The sequence below is a fragment of the Bombyx mandarina genome, chromosome 15 (genome assembly GCF_030267445.1).
Source record: "Bombyx mandarina strain Sakado chromosome 15, ASM3026744v2".
NCBI classification, from domain to species: Eukaryota; Metazoa; Arthropoda; class Insecta; order Lepidoptera; family Bombycidae; genus Bombyx; species Bombyx mandarina.
This window is the reverse complement of record NC_143221.1, coordinates 14,993,789-15,010,292: the sequence shown is the minus strand read 5'-3', so window position 1 is coordinate 15,010,292 and position 16,504 is coordinate 14,993,789. Positions and strand designations below refer to the sequence as shown.

The window sequence follows — 16,504 nt, the reverse complement described above, 5'->3', positions numbered from 1 at the left end:
TCTTAAGTCGTTACATTATTGTCTTAGGATCGTGACTGCATTTTTATGTATTCTTTTTTTTTATTGCTCAGATGGGTGGACGAGCTCACGGCCCACCTGGTGTTAAGTGGTTACCGGAGCCCGTAGACATCTACAACTCAGGTTCGTTTCGAACTTCTTCTTCTCAGTCGTGTCACTCTTGACAGAGTGGTCGTGATCGTCATGTAGTGTTGGAAGGGGCAGACTTGATGCGTCTCACGATGTCGCGCCATCTCTCCCTGCTCGAGGCCATTCTACTGCACTCATTTAGGGGACCTCCCACTGCAGCTTTAATTTGGTCGGTCCACTGCATTGGTGGCCTCCAGCGCGGTCTTGTACCATCAACGCTTCCCTGTACAACGAGGCGTTCTATGGACCGGCCATCTCGTCGCGAAACGTGTCCGAAGAAATTCGACATTCGAGACTGTACTATACCAAATAGACGCTGCTTGATGCCGAATTCCTGAAGTATCGAGACATTTCGGACGTTTCGGACTACATTCTCTTAAATCTTTTACATTCATTTAACTCGGTAATTATTGTTGTTTCTAGATTTTTTTCTTATCTGCGACCGAACATTTGCTACACAAAAAACGATGTCAAATCATCATATGGGACAGAGAATTGAGATAGTCGTAAACGCGACCGTTACAAGTGTAATCAACAATTGAACATCGACTTAACACAATCGTCATCTTTCCAGATATTTTCATTTAATCTGGAATACAACCAGCGCTATAGTACCAATACGAAAATATTCTAGAAATCGACCGATTCGTCCGTTGACCTCTCGAACTCCCCGTACGTGATCCGAAGAGTATCGAGACTCCCGCTACCGAGATTCAGCCAAATGTTAAGTATAGAATCCAACATCACAGGATGTAAACCAACCAGAATACATATTGCATACGTTTCATCCGGCATACCGTTACGAGACGCTTGCGGAAAAAGAACGTTTTGAATTTGGAATACGCGTATATTATATTATGGATGTGGCCGAAAGCATTATCTATATACATTAATACGTGAAGCAAAAACTTTGTACCCATTTTTACGAAAATTGCGCGGACGGAAGAGTAACAAAATTTTCCACACTTATAGAGAATATACAAAAGGAGAGCAGAATGCTATTATATATATTTTTTTAATTATGCATTATAAATAGGTTAAATCAATAAAAAAAACATTACACACACTACCATGTATTTGACACACACATAAACTCTTTGTTTATTATCAAACTTTTGTTATTGCTTAAAGTCTGTGGTCAAATAGAGAATAGGTTAATATCGTTTATCTTTAATATTATTTGTCTATAGTCTTGGCGAAATCTGTGATTATAGAGTCTTTGACAATAGAACCATAATCATGTTCAAACTTATAATTTCAATTAATTATACTCGAATTTCGACCACTGCGAGACCACTAGTATTTTATTATTTCCTTTATTTATGCTTATACTAGTCGATAATCAGTCAAGTTTATCTGATTGACATTCAACATGTAAACAGAACAATCCCGAAGACTAAAATATGGGAAGAAACTTCTAATCTAACATGGATCTACATATTATTCATACACTAAGCTAAGCATATGTAGACACTAATCGTTTTGCGCCACGACAGGCCACAAACGCCCTCTTCGTCGAGTATCAGCCCTCTATCGAGAGTATTACCATCTATTGCTCGTTCCTTTAGAAAAACCTAATACCCTCTGTATACAATGTCTTTCACGGCAGCAATGTCGAGAAACAATTTCTTTACACTTATGTTTTGTGTTATTGTGTAAAATATACACAATACTCGTGATGCTTTTTTTATTTAGCTAACGTCGAAGATGACTGTGAGGCGGTCTTCGGAGCTCATCATTACAACCAGTCATTATTACGTAATCGGATTTCGATCGGATATTATGAAGAAAGAAGACATCACAACGTAAATTCCACCAATAGATAGCGTTGGCGCTCTGTTGCTCATAGCGTAGCGCTCTGACGCGCGCTAATTACGCGTTCTGTTTGATGAAGCCTTAACTCTTGCATACTCAGAACGCTGTTCTTTTTTGTTACTAAGCCCTATAGGTATGTTATGCTGTTAATTTGAAAAGCAAAATTAAGATTTAGTTTTTTTTTATTGCTTAGATGGATGGACGAGCTCACAGCCCACCTGGTGTTAAGTGGTTACTGGAGCCCATAGACATCTACAACGTAAATGCGCCACCCACCTCGAGATATAATTTCTAAGGTCTCAGTATAGTTACAACGGCTACCCCACCCTTCGAACCGAAACGCATTACTGCTTCACGGCGGAAATAGGCGGGGTGGTGGTACCTACCCGTGCGGAATCACAAGAGATCCTACCACCAGTGATTACGCAAATTATAATTTTGCGGGTTTGCTTTTTATTACACGATGTTATTCCTTCACCGTGGAAGTCAATCGTGAACATTTGTTGAGTACGTATTTGAGTACGTTAAGTTAAACTAGATATGGCTATTGTAGAGAAACAATAGAAGAAAAACACAACGTACTTGAGTAATACAGAAACAAAAGCAGATGACATCATTACTGTATGTACATATGTATGTAGATGCGTAGGTCTAGTTTTAATATTGAACTAGTCGATTGTTCTCAATATTACAGAAATCGATGTAGGTTCTAGATTCAGAAATGTTAATTTATTAATAAGTTGATATAACTGAAATCTAGCTACAATTTCTGATCAACATATGTTCAATATATCAAATATATGTTCGTTGTCAAACTAATGTACCATGTACACTTTTTCGTGGTCACTGTTATCTATTAATATTATATGTGTATTATATACCTTAGATTTTCTTGCGTTTTTGCGAATCTTAAACATAACTATTTTTACGGTTCAATCTGGAACATTTTTCTTTTTTTTTTTTCGATGTTTCGAATACTCTACAGTGTTCATAGTCACTGTCAAGAAACTCACGGAAATCGAGAGATTAAAGTTTATGAATATCTATATATTAATACGTGAAGGAAAAACTTTGTATCCCTTTTTACGAAAATTGCGCGGACGGAGGAGCATGAAATTTCCCACACTTATAGAGAATATAGAGAAGGAGTGCAGTATGTTAATATTTTTTTAAATTATGCCTAAACAATACATTAAATTAATAAAGAAAACATTACACACTACGTACCATGTATTTCACGCACACACGCATGCATACTATTTATTTATTGTCAAACTTTTGTTCTTGACGTCTGTGGTCAAATTGAGAATAGATTAAATATTGTTTGTCTTTATTATTATTTTTCTATAATGTAGTCTTGGCGAAATTTGTGATTATAGAAGTATAATATTCTTTGAAAATAGAATCATAATAGTGTACAAACTTATAATTTCAATTATTTACAGTCGAATTTCGACTACCGGGCGACCACTAGTTTTTTATATTGTTCTGCAAGGGTCATTTTTAGTCAATATCTCAAAGCGTTACGATTTTTGGCACACCCAACATCTATTTGTTCGACAGCGACGTTATCTATACTAATATCTACAGTGGTTTTTACGGATGTTTCGTTATAACTACTAAACCATACATCCGAATGACTTGAAACTTGGTATCCATGTACAAAATACATGTACTTAATGGATAGGCTAATATTTATATGAGTGTTGGACTCCCGAATCATAATGACAATAAATAGTAATGTTAACTTTAAATGCCCAGCGAAGCGGTCGAGTACGGCTAGTATTTAATATCATTATTTTAAAATGTTCGTTATATTCATTGTAAATAAGCTAACCAAAAAAATTGTTAAATTGTTGATTAGTTCGCTGCTTCGTTTCACGTTTGATGTGAAACTTTGAACACGAGCTAACTAAATTATTTCAGAGCCGGTGCATAATTGAATTTCATATGAGCAATTTCAGCTAACCCCGTACGTAAATGAGGTTCATTCTAATTAATGGCATCCTTAATAACTAGTATGATTCTGTGAAGCTAATTTTAAGTGTGTTAAAAGTATGATTGACAACATGATAGACTTTATTTATATATATAAAAATGAATTGCTGTTCGTTAGTCTCGCTAAAACTCGAGAACGGCTGGACCGATTTGGCTAATTTTGGTCTTGAATTATTCGTGGAAGTCCAAGGAAGGTTTAAAAGGTGAGAAAATATAAAAAAGCTCGGAATTATATAAAAACAAACAATTTTGTTTTTCCTTTGATGTGTCCCCCGTCGGACTGATTCCTTTTGTTTATTTTAAGTTTATTTTATACAAAAGTTTAGGTCTTTTATTTATCGATTAAGGCACTACGAAGTCTGCCGGGTCAGCTAGTTTAAAATCAAATTAATTTAATTATATTTGCTTTACAAAGGTATGTAATAAATAAATTCACGAGATATTTTCTTTACTTGCAGAGTGAGGTACAATAAAGCTGAATTCATCATACCGCATTAAATAGCGCCCCATCAAGAGCTACCTAGCGTACTTTGTGGATATTAGTGATGTCGAATGATGCCCTATAGACTTCGATTGAGGCCAATTAGACTTATTTGAATTCTATGCTTTGAAGACAGCTTCGTGCTTATATTGCGAAGAAGTACCCAATGTTATGACGCCGAAATTCCATGGAGCATCTTCGTAACGTTCTGAGACTATTGGAATTCTTGGGGCAGGTATTCATTCGTCTTGACTCGAGTTCTGTCTTATGTGATTACGTAAATTTAACGCAAATGTTATTTCTTCACTGTTGAAGTTATTCGTGAAGTTAAATACGCATTTTATTAGATAAATTGGTATCTGCTTGTAGGATCTTCAGCAACGACAGACTCCTTTATTTTATTTTTTAAGCTACGAAGACTTCTTTGACTTCTAACGTTGGGAATCCTTGACAGAGCGAAGTTGAACTAGAGGTCTTCTGCTTTAGAAAGCACAGAGCCTTCCTAGCATAGAGAACTACTCCCATCACTGGGCAGAGGGTGAAAGGGTTAAATCATATTCTCAATTATTGAGCTCAATTATGTCGATAATTACCCTTAATATATACTTTTAAAGGTTTCATAGAAAACACAACCGATACCCGGCGACCTAAGCGACAATAGCATACTTTATTGTTAATAACGTAATCTAATAAGCCCGTTACATTAACTTTGTTTATTCGACAAACTGAATACGAAACGAGATTTGATTGGATCGCATTAAGCAATTTAGTTATAGGCCAAATATTTTAGAACAAACAGGACATTTATGCTGCTGTAAGCTTGTTGGGGTTCATACATATTTATCACTCTACGAATAAACAATAAGCGTTTAATGAAAATTAGATTACTACGTTCACGATTTTTATTTCCATTCCTTTCTTTCGTATTTTATCATTAACATAGTAATATTATATTATCTATATATATAAAAATGAATTGCTGTTCGTTAGTCTCGCTAAAACTCGAGAACGGCTGGACCGATTTGGCTAATTTTGGTCTTGAATTATTTGTGGAAATCCAGAGAAGGTTTAAAAAGTAGATAAATATGAAAATGCTCGGAATTAAATAAAAATAACAATTTTGTTTTTCCTTTGATGTGTCCCCCGTCGGACGGATTCCTTTTGTTTGTTTTTAGTTTATTTTATACAAAAGTTTAGGTCTTTTATTTATCGATTGAGGTTCTACGAAGTCTGCCGAGTCAGCTAGTAAGAAAATAAAAGAAGTATAGGATTTAAACTTCTTTATCAACAAACTAATTGAAAAACAATAAGCTTCAAGGCACTTCTTCCCTTAATGAAATGACATTCACAAGCCGGTACTTACTGCCTGGTCTAGTGGTTAGTGACTAAGGTACCAGGAAGTTAAAGATCGATTCCCGATCTAAATCAGTTTCTTTCGTTCTCAGGTAAACATACACAAAATTTCACTTCCCGTGTACTGATCACAGCTCAGGACACGATTCCGGTCACCGTCCGCGGCGAGACCTCTTGTGAGTCCGCGCGGATAGGTACCACCGCCCTGCCTCCACTTAACACCAGGTGGGCTGTGAGCTCGTCCACCCATCGAAGCTATAAAAAAAATGTACCACCAGGTACACCACAGGTACCACCACCCTGCCTATTTCCGACGTGTAGCAGTAATGCGTTTCGGTTTGAAGGGTGGGGCAGCCGTTGTAACTATACTGAGATCTTAGAACTTATACCTCAAGGTGGGTGGCGCATTTACGTTGTAGATGTCTATGGGCTCAGGTAACTATATAAACGAGTCGAAAAAAAAAATGATTTACAGATTTTTTGGATAATTTTCTATCTAGCTACGAGGTTAGTTATTACACCACAAGAAAGAGAACGACAATAGAACAAAATGGTCTAATAAAATTAATGAACGTAGCCAACGACCTAGATCTCTCAGAGAGAGGACCCCAAAAAGCCGAAATAGGTCCCACAAAGCCTACAATGATCGGACAGTGTGGATGGAGGTCGTACGTGCGGATACCGTGACTTAGGATTTTGTCGGATAACAATAGATCCTCGACAAAACTTGCGAGGCGAGAGAATCCCTGTAAGACTTTGCCTGCTAATGATAGTTTATTTACGGTTGAAAACTGGAAGATGGATACAGTGTGAATTGTATTTCGTTAACGAGATTTCATTGTGATATAGTTGTAATTGAATGCATTTAAAAAAAAATTGGGATTTTCGTCGTAGATATTCTTTGAAGCTTCTATTGCTCGAAATCCCATTAGAAACTACGAGAAAGGTATTCCTTCAAAATAGAGAGTCTCGTTAGCTTTTTCATTACGACTTTAACGTCACCAATTCTAGGGTCACCGTCAAACCTCAATTATATAATGACACAGTGCGAGGAATCACTGTGAAGAGGAGTTCATTCCTAATCTTATACCTTAAACGAGCAATTCTTGTATATTAATATATATATATATATAATCTGAATCTCGGAAACTGCTCCAACGATTTTCATAAAATTTAGTATACAGGGGATTTCGGGGACGATAAATCGATCTAGCTACGATTTATTTTCAGAAAATGTTGTTTTTATTCGTATTTTCAATAATCAACTCTTCCCGACATCTATTGGCGAATAATGATACTATTTTTCTTAATTGAGGGCAACTAACCGCTTTAAGGACACAACAAGATGGCGTTATCAAAAAAAAACCGAACAAAGCTCGGTCATCATCTATTCGAATGGTATGTGAATGTACAAATTCTAGTTAGTAGTAAGAATTACCTTAATAACTAGTAGATTGTCCAGAACACTTTTCATTACTAAAGCTATCCGTGTTGTGTTTGCCTTAACAAAAAGCACCAATTCAAAGAATACGGTATCACTGGATTACATGCAAAAATAATTGTTTACTTTTTTGTGATATGTGTAACATGTTAAATTGTAAATCTATATATTAGGTAATATGTGAAGAAAAAAATTGTACCCCTTTTTACGAAAATTTCGCGGACAGAGTATGAATTTTCCACACTTATAGTTTACATAGCGAAGGAGTGCAAATTCAATTTTTTTTATTATTTGTGCATAAAAACACTTTAAATCCATAACAAAAACATTACACACACTTATGTGTATTTGACACGCATATATACTCTTTAGTTTACTGTTAAAGTCTGGTGAAATTGAGAATAGATTAATTTTGTTTTGTTTTCAATATTATTCATCTATAGTGTAGCCGTGGCCTTGGCCTATATTTGTTATTATTGAGGTATATGATAGTCTTTAACAACCGACCCTTAATAAAGTTCAAACTTATAATTTTAGATTTATGTAATTATAGTCGAATTTCGACTCCCGGGCGACCACTAGTTAACTTAAATATACTAAAGATTTTCGCAAAAAAAAAAAAACAACACTGTAACACAGTATTGAATACCAAATTTTGATTAATTTACTTGTAAAATTAACATATGTAACGAAAACAAAGTCGATTTAGATTCATGAATAATTTATCTGAATACGGGTAATCTTTTTGTCTAAAACGTTGTTTTATTAAGCGCTCAAGTTTGCGCTTCGACTACGACAAGAGGTCATTTACACCACCGACAAACTATGTACTTAGAAGAAGCACACGAGTTACCGTTGCATCCAGGGACGTCTTAAGCTGGGCTGGGGCCCTTGGGCACACAAGAATTTGAGGCCCTTTTGGAAAGTAAAAAAAGCGAATTATAACATTTTTTACTAAGTATGACCATTTATTATAGGTAATCAAATACAGTATGATATAATAATATTAATTGTATTAGAATGCTGCTGGTTTTTTGGTTACGATTACGATAATGGTTTCTTTCGGGATTTCTGTTGAGCAAAATATTTCATTATATCTTTAAAGTAAACTTTTTGAAGGATATCACTTTCTATGCCCATAATTGACAAATTACTCAGCCGTTCTTGTAACATTGTTGTTCGCAATTCATTTTTTATTCTCTTAAGCTGCGAAAATGACCGCTCTCGACTACAATCGGTAACCAAATTGTCGGTCCTTCGGGGCCCCCTGAGAATGGGGGCCCTGGGCACGGGCCCCGTGTGCCCTTATGGTAAAGACGGTATTGGATGCATCACCAAAAGACATTTAAATTCTTTTCTGAGACTAAAAAAGGTGAACAATCTAATCTCCCGTTGCGAGGGCAACGCGTCATTTCAATTAAAAACGTTTCAAAAGTCAGATAAGGCGCGCAACGTCCACATTACTTTTATGTCGCGTGAGATCAACACCTCATCTCGCGACGGCTGATTGAACTCGGTTCGTTGACGAAAAGATAAAAGCGCCTGGAATTGGGTTCACCTCGTGCTTATAAATGAAATATTATATGTGTTCACTTAATCAACTATTTTAAGTTATTTTTTATTACTTAGATGGGTCAACGAGTTCAAGCTTATCTGTAGTCGAGTTGTATCTAGAATCCATAAACATCGCATCTTTAGAATTATAGAGACCCAAATAAAAAAAATAGTTTTTTGGAAAACATCGAATAAAGTGTTCTTATGTTGATGATACATTTAGTAACAGGACGAGATTATCGAAAAGTATATTTAAAAAATTGTGATATTTTAATTCCTATGACCGACTCCTGTGGCTGACTATGGCCGTGAGCTGCCACTAATAGACACAATTTAAAAAAAAAATGCGCTGGTATATAACATGTAATATATAACAAACGAATGTGCGACCAATTTTGGGAAAACATTTCGTTAAATAATACTAACTAGTGGTCCCCGCAGTAGTCGAAATTCGACTATAATTAATTGGAATTGTAAGTTTGTACACTATTATGATTGTATTTTATACTTCTATAATCACAAATTTCGCCAAGGCTACCAATATTGAATCTATTCTCAAGTTGACCAGACGTCAAGAACAAAAGTTTGCAATAAATAGTATGCATGCGTGTGTGCGTCAAATACACGGTATGTAGTGTGTGTAATGTTTTCTTTATTGATTTAATGTATCTTTTATGCATTATTTAAAAAAAAAATTAGCATTGTGCACTTCTTCTCTATATTCTCTATAAGTGTGGAAAATTCCATACTCCTCCGTCCGCGCAATTTTCGTAAAAAGGGATACAAAGTTTTTGCTTCACGTATTAATATATAGATGTTGTAGGTTAGCAGCTAGATATAGTAGAAAATAATCACCGATTCAATCTTATGCGGTTCTAATGTTAAGGGTTGTTCGAAATTTCTGAATATTGTTTCCCGCTTGTGTCGAGGTATCAATCATTTTGTTGCTTATAAGACTTCTCTCACATCCCATAACTCTAATTTCCTTATACCGTTTCTCATTTATTTCGATTCAATAGAAGTCCACATTTCTGGTCTATTCTAAGTCGATCGATGAAAATAAACTCGAGTGAATCGTTAGCATCAATCTTCATCAATCATGCGACGCTTATAAACCCTTGCATCTCATCGTGACGAGCGCTTTAAAAAGACGCATGTAAACGATGTAAATTTTTACACATTTCGTGGACATTTTATTTACTTTGCTTATTTTGATTGTGACATCGCGATTGGAAATGCATGATTTGATTAAGTTCTTAAACTATAAGTATATATGTACATAACTATTTAGTTATATCATAGATCAAAAAATCGTTTATCCTAATCCTACGGCTCTCCCGTTAACAAATTGGGGGACTTATAAGCAAGGGATACACCAACAAAACTATACATCTTCTTTACTGGTGGTAGGACCTCTTGTGAGTCCGCACGAGTAGGTACCACCAGCCCGCCTATTTCTGCCGTGAAGCAGTAATGCGTTTCGGTTTGAAGGGTGGGGCAGCCGTTGCACCTATACTGAGACTTTAGAACAGGGGTGGGCAAATATTTTGATAATCGGGCCACATTGCAGATGAAAATTTGACCTCGGGCCAAGCAGTTTTTTTTTTCTAATTTTATATTGTGCGACTGTTATACATAATGTAATTGTTCAATTATCATAATTATATTTTTGAATAGGAGGCGCTGAAAAGAGCGGTTGTCCGAGAGAAAATGTTGGCTCCCACCGGCCCTGATAATATATATCAGTATTGCTTAATATTTTATCTAAAAAAAATTATGCATCAATTTATGTTAGACAAAAACTAATATTTATGTTTTTAATAATGATATATACAATGCTTCATTGGCCAGACAAAATTCTTTAGAAACTTTAAAAAAAATGCTTTAGAACTTATATCTCAAGATAGGTGGCGCATTTACGTTGCAGATGTCTATGGGCTCCATTAATCACTTAACACCAGGTGGGCTGTGAGCTCGTCCACCCAGCTAAGCAACAAAAAAAAAAGATGAAATCGAAAAGACTATCGACTCACCTGTATTTGAAACATTGATATCGTGTCATCTAGCATCTGAACTCTGACCGCGAGCATCTTGCCGCCCTTCTTGGGGGTCGCGGGGGGCGTCCTGGAGCCCCCGCCAGCGCCATCCACACCGGCCGGTGTACTGGCCGAATGGTGCATGCGGCCTGCGACAATTATAAAACGGATTAACACTAAACATACCATAACGGGTCAAATGACCCATTTTGAACTTTTGCACTGAAAATTCAAGCAGCATCTTATTGCTTTTGCGCGTTGACTTCATGACTTTTTCTTACCGATTAATCTACAGTTATTATACTTTTTTTTGTTTTGTTTTGTTTATTTTTAGTAATATTTGTTGTATACCGCTGTCTACCCGCTATGGCAGAAATAGGTACCAGTAAATATTGGTATGATTTGGGTTAAATATCGAAGTAAACTGAAATATTTAAATACTTATCGTATAACATCAGATTACGAGACACTACTTTATCTATGAACATAAAACAAATTATAAGGAGATAAAAAAATCATTGAAACAATTAAAAATTATCTTCTTATCTGTTTAATCGGTTTTTATTGATGTAAAATCTTTATATAGCGTTATTCAATTATATTTAAAGAAAGAAAAACGTTATCTTTAAATCTACGCGTGATTCAAGGCTCTAGCACTATTAGATATTTATAATTCATTCATAATCATCAGGTAAGTAGTATGGTGGCTGAACTATATAAATATCAAATAATATCGCAGACCGGACACTGTATTGAGTACTTCTAATAATTCCGGATCCCTATTCATAGAATCGTAGGCAGTCCATGGGCGACGGTAACCACTCACCATCAGGTGGGCCATGTGCTCGTCTGCCTACACGGGCAATAAAAAATAAAAAAAACGAGAAATTTTGTCTATTTTCTTTGATAAGGTCACTAACGCCGAAATTTTATCTATATATTTACATTACTTCGTGCATCTACTTAATATTTTTCCCTGGGTGTCGTCGGAAATGCGACTAAGAAGGTATTCACAGGAGAACGGGTAGCTACAGTGTTCTATTAGTATTATATCAGCGTAGAACGATTTCCGACTGTTCTTTACTGATGGTAGAATGTAGTAACAAGCTCTGGTGGGTACCACGATCCTGTCGATTTTTGCCGTAAAACAGTTTTTCCCCCCTACCTATGCTAATAGGCTTGAGAGGCTATTTCTGCTTCTCTTTGACGTGTGAGTGAGCTCACGGGGCTCTAACCGGGAGTGTTGCTAACACTGGCCCTAGCAAGAGCAGTGCTTCCCAGAATCTACCACCGGATCGGAAACGCGAACAACTGAGAAGATCCGGCCAGAAGCTCAGTGGGCTGGTCGTAAACAGTCATGCATTGCCGTTCGAATATGTCGTTAAATAATATGTATAATTAACTGAAGCCTATAGACTTGACTTTTCTTTATACTTAATCTGGCCATAAATACTGTTACAATTAAAAATAAATAAAAATTATATTACAAATAGCATTTATTACTTTTACAGTGTGTTAGTTTAATACATAAATATAAAACAATTTAAAGTATAAAAAGCTTATTCGAAGTAGTCTCCATTGGCTGCAATACAGTCCTTTAAACGTTGAGGCCAGTTATCAATAGAAGCACGCACTCTTTCCATGGGAAAATTTTTCACTGCCAATCGTACGGATTGTTTTAGGGACTCCAAATTATCATGGCGTTTAGAGCAAGCCGTACTCTCTAAGCCTGACCATAAATCATAATCCAGCGGATTACGATCGGGACTAGACGACGGCCAGTCTTCGTTCCCAACCAAGACTGCGTAGACCGAGTTTTATGACCTGGCGCCGAGTCTTGCTGGAAGGACCATTCTTGATTATTGAACATGGTGTTGTTAAGGGGCTTCAAGACCTTCTCAAGAATGGTATCTTGATACACTTGTGCCAATGTTTTGACACCTTTTTCACAAAAGTATGGCTCAGTCACTCCTTCATAGCTAATACCCCACCAAACCAGATCACTCGATCACATCGATCACTGAAGTCGGATAGTGCCCACGTTGCACTAATTGGGAAGCTTCCTTAGAGCTTTGAGCATAAATACGGTCATTTTGTTTGTCAAAATGTTGCTCAATTGTAAAAAAATTCTTATCCGTAAACAAAATTTTTCTATGATCTCCCTTTGCGTACCGCTTCAGTAGTTAATTCAAAATTGAAACATCAGTTAAGAAATGACCAGTACGTTTCTAATAGGCTGCAAGTCCTAAGTCATCTTTTAAAATACGCGACATGGTTCTAGGTGCTATCTTCATCTCCCAAGATAAAATATTTTGCTTTCGGACAGGATTTCTTCGAATTCTTTCCCTTGCTGCTTTGACTACCTTTCGTACGAACACTACGTGGATGGCCAGATCTTTTTCTGACACAAACAGAGGAGGTCTCATTGCACCTATTAATAGCCCAGTACACAAATATTTTACTAATACCAACCGTATGGAGAATTTTAAAAATTGCATTTGGCTCCATACCTACTTTGTGTAATGAAATCACAGCGATTCGGTTCTCTTTATCACCCCACTCCATTTTAATATCGCAAAATATTGTAATGTATTGGCGCCAAAATGAGAAAACTCAATGAGCAATCATATAAAAATGACAGATTCCAAATTCAAATGTAATATTTTGTTTATTTTTAATTGTAACAGTATTTATGGCCAGACTAAGTATACTCTGTAGGTAGGAGTTGCTACTCGTACGTTAACACTGGCATAGTCCTCTAAGGCTACCAGCAAAGGTAGAGTAAAAAAACTGGCACTGCTGACGTCTATGAGTGACCGTAACCACTTACCGTCAGGGCCCCTGTAGGCTGCCTACATGGGCATTAAAAAAAATCAAGTTTGAGTGTTAACCGAAAAAAATGTTACCTATTTAAAAGCTCCAGTAAAGTGTTCGTTTTTATTCACACACACACATCTACAACTCGCGTAAGTGGGAGTTACTTAGCAATTACTTGTTTCATATCTAATTAACACAAATCCAAACATGTCAAAAATAATATGATGTCATAAAATTATTATTCATGGGTGTACACAATACGATGTTTGTTCAATGTATATGAATAACAGCAGAGATGACAAATCATTGGGATGAAAAGAAATATGAAATAATTTGGCAGTGTTTCACCGACGGTATTGTGCTGGTTTGCACTAAGGGTCTATTATTCTAATCATGTCTAAGTTCTGGGCGACGGGCATAACAGTGCAGAGGAGTCGTTTAGTGCGGAGGACCCTAAAACTCCTTTTTTACTGGTGGTAGAAACTCTTGTGAGTCCGAGCGGGTAGGTACCACCACCCCGCCTATTTCTGCCGTGAAGCAGTAATGCGTTTCGGTTTGAAAGGTGGGGCAGCCGTTGTAACTATACTTCAGACCTTAGAGCTTATACCTCATGGTGGGTGGCGCATTTACGTCGTAGACGTCTACGGGCTCCAGTAACCTCTTAACACCAGGTGGGCTGCGAGCTCGTCCACCCTCTTAAATGCTAAAAAAATAATGAAATAAAAGCAGAGAAACAAAACCACAAAAATATTTGTTTTGTTAAATGTTAAATATTTTATTGATCCTTATAAGCACATCTTGTAATGACTTAAATTGTGAAGAAACCATTTCCTTAGTAGATTTAAACAGCTTAAAACAAGCAAATTATGTAGTTGTGTGAGATATCGTTTTTCATTCCAGATGCAGCAAACATTTGGATACTTAAATAATGTAATGGATGAGATTTGTACACCAGCATGGTCACATCATTTTATGAGTTTACAAGCATATCATATCCAATGATTTAGGTCAAACAAACTTTACAATGTTACCATCCATTCCCTGTCTCAATCAATGTTTTTGTTAAAAACATTTCATATTCAGAGTGTGACTGTACCTTTTCAGTTCCATGTGTTCCCAGCACCAATAACAAGGAAGAAATCTAAATTAAGACCAGCTTTTTTGTTCTTTTCATTTATAATTTTAAGGTGGGTTTTAGTTTTATAAAATCTTTAATTTTCGGTAATTATAGAATAATCATAAATTTTAACCTTTGTTTTGCTATGATATAAAAAATATAAAAAAGATTTAACAACATTTAGTCAACATTTGAATAAATTGGAAAGATTTACAATGTAAGCCTGCATAGCTCATGAAGTGCATCTAGAACTAGTTATTTATTGATTAAAATGTCTACAATGGTTATTACTGTAATAGTATATAATTAAAAAAAATTATTCAACTTTTTTTAAATAATTGACTTACCAGGCAAGGTGTGATATCCTATTGTGGACAGATGTCCAGTGGAATTGCAGCTTCCCGGTGGCAGTTCTGAGTCCATCATACTGATGCCTTTTGAGTTTCTTTGATATAAAATATCACTTTATCTGTATTTGAGTTCATTATGTTGCATGGACTGTTCATTTATCTTTTTTTCAGTACCTGTAATTAGGTAAAGGAATTTTATTAAAGGTAATTCTGTAGTTAAAAAAAAACGCATTTATTAGCTTTGAATACTCCTGATTCAGTATAATTGCAGGTTCTTGAAGTGTTGCCTTATTTTGCAGATAACATTTGAAAGATATTGGAAATATATGAAAATCTTGTATAAAGCTTTATTTGATCCCTTGCTAAATTACTAAAAAGACTATTACAATCCTCTTGAACTATAAATCAAACCCCCACTGTCCTTAGAATTCAATTAAAGACTCTTAAGATGCAAGTCGGCGTCGCCCTACTTTAAACCCCTAGACATAAATAGTTAGGTTGGATGCAATAACCAGAAAATAGGTCAACGGAGGTGTGCCCGGTCGCCGCGACAGCCGCAATGGCACCCCGGAACCAATTCAACACCACTCCTATAAAACATTTTGACGACACAAACAACTTAGAACTTACAGAGTTTAAGGTGTTAGCATATCTGTAATAAAACTTACTTTATGACTACACAGCAGAATTTCCAACACAACATAAGTTTAATTCAATTTGTTCATTGCACGGAGTCATCGATTTAATAAATTCTTAATTATACGTCCAATAATAATCACTGAAATATATTCACTATTAACTCGGATTTATATATTCATTGCAGACCACACAAACGCGCACCTTATCACCTAATACGTTCGCGTACTGCTTTACAAATTTACACACCCACCATGTCCTTGGCTGCCATATTTATTTACTTTTCTGTACTGTGTTGCCATAACTTGCACACCTATTCAATTTCATTCATAAGATATCATAGACGTCATATCTTTTTTTGTAAGGGTTTTTATGACCTAATAACTAAGACCTTTAGGTCAAGTTTTATTTTTATTTTAATGAAAACTTTTTGAAAATGAAATGAAATGAGAAGAATGAGAAATAGAAATATGTGATGAAATTTAATCTCAGTAAAATGGTGGTCCTTTACTAAGACTTTTTCATTGGACTTTTTGGAGGATCCCAAGAAGTTACATTCAGCGTCTTTGTTTCATTTTTCTACATTTGTAGCTAATTAATAAAATTAAATGTGATGTGTGAAGATGTGATCATCTCATCTCATTTCGCTAAATATATTTTTTCTAATAGCATTTCAGTCGATTCTAATTCTAGATAATAATATTTTTACTTCAAAGCCATGTAAAAATATAATATTAATTAATAATTGAAGATTTGAAT

At 35.7% G+C, this 16,504-nt stretch overlaps 1 protein-coding gene across 7 annotated transcripts in view; it reads right to left on the bottom strand.

Annotated features, from left to right (window-relative positions):
• Positions 1-16,059, bottom strand: part of Cdep (Chondrocyte-derived ezrin-like domain containing protein) — a 66,675-nt gene extending 50,616 nt beyond the window's left edge. For 4 of the 7 annotated variants that reach the window (XM_089732684.1, XM_089732686.1, XM_089732687.1 and 1 more), the window contains exons 1-3: positions 15,778-16,059; positions 15,107-15,283; positions 10,823-10,974 (exon numbers count right to left, since the gene is read on the bottom strand). In XM_089732684.1, coding sequence (XP_089588810.1) covers positions 10,823-10,974; positions 15,107-15,185 — 231 coding nt within the window. In that variant the 5' untranslated portion in view covers positions 15,186-15,283; positions 15,778-16,059. The remainder of the gene's footprint in view (positions 1-10,822; positions 10,975-15,106; positions 15,284-15,777) is intronic. The other 3 variants (XM_089732685.1, XM_089732688.1, XM_089732690.1) reach the window with 2 other exon arrangements.
• Between the last annotated feature and the right edge of the window lie 445 nt (positions 16,060-16,504).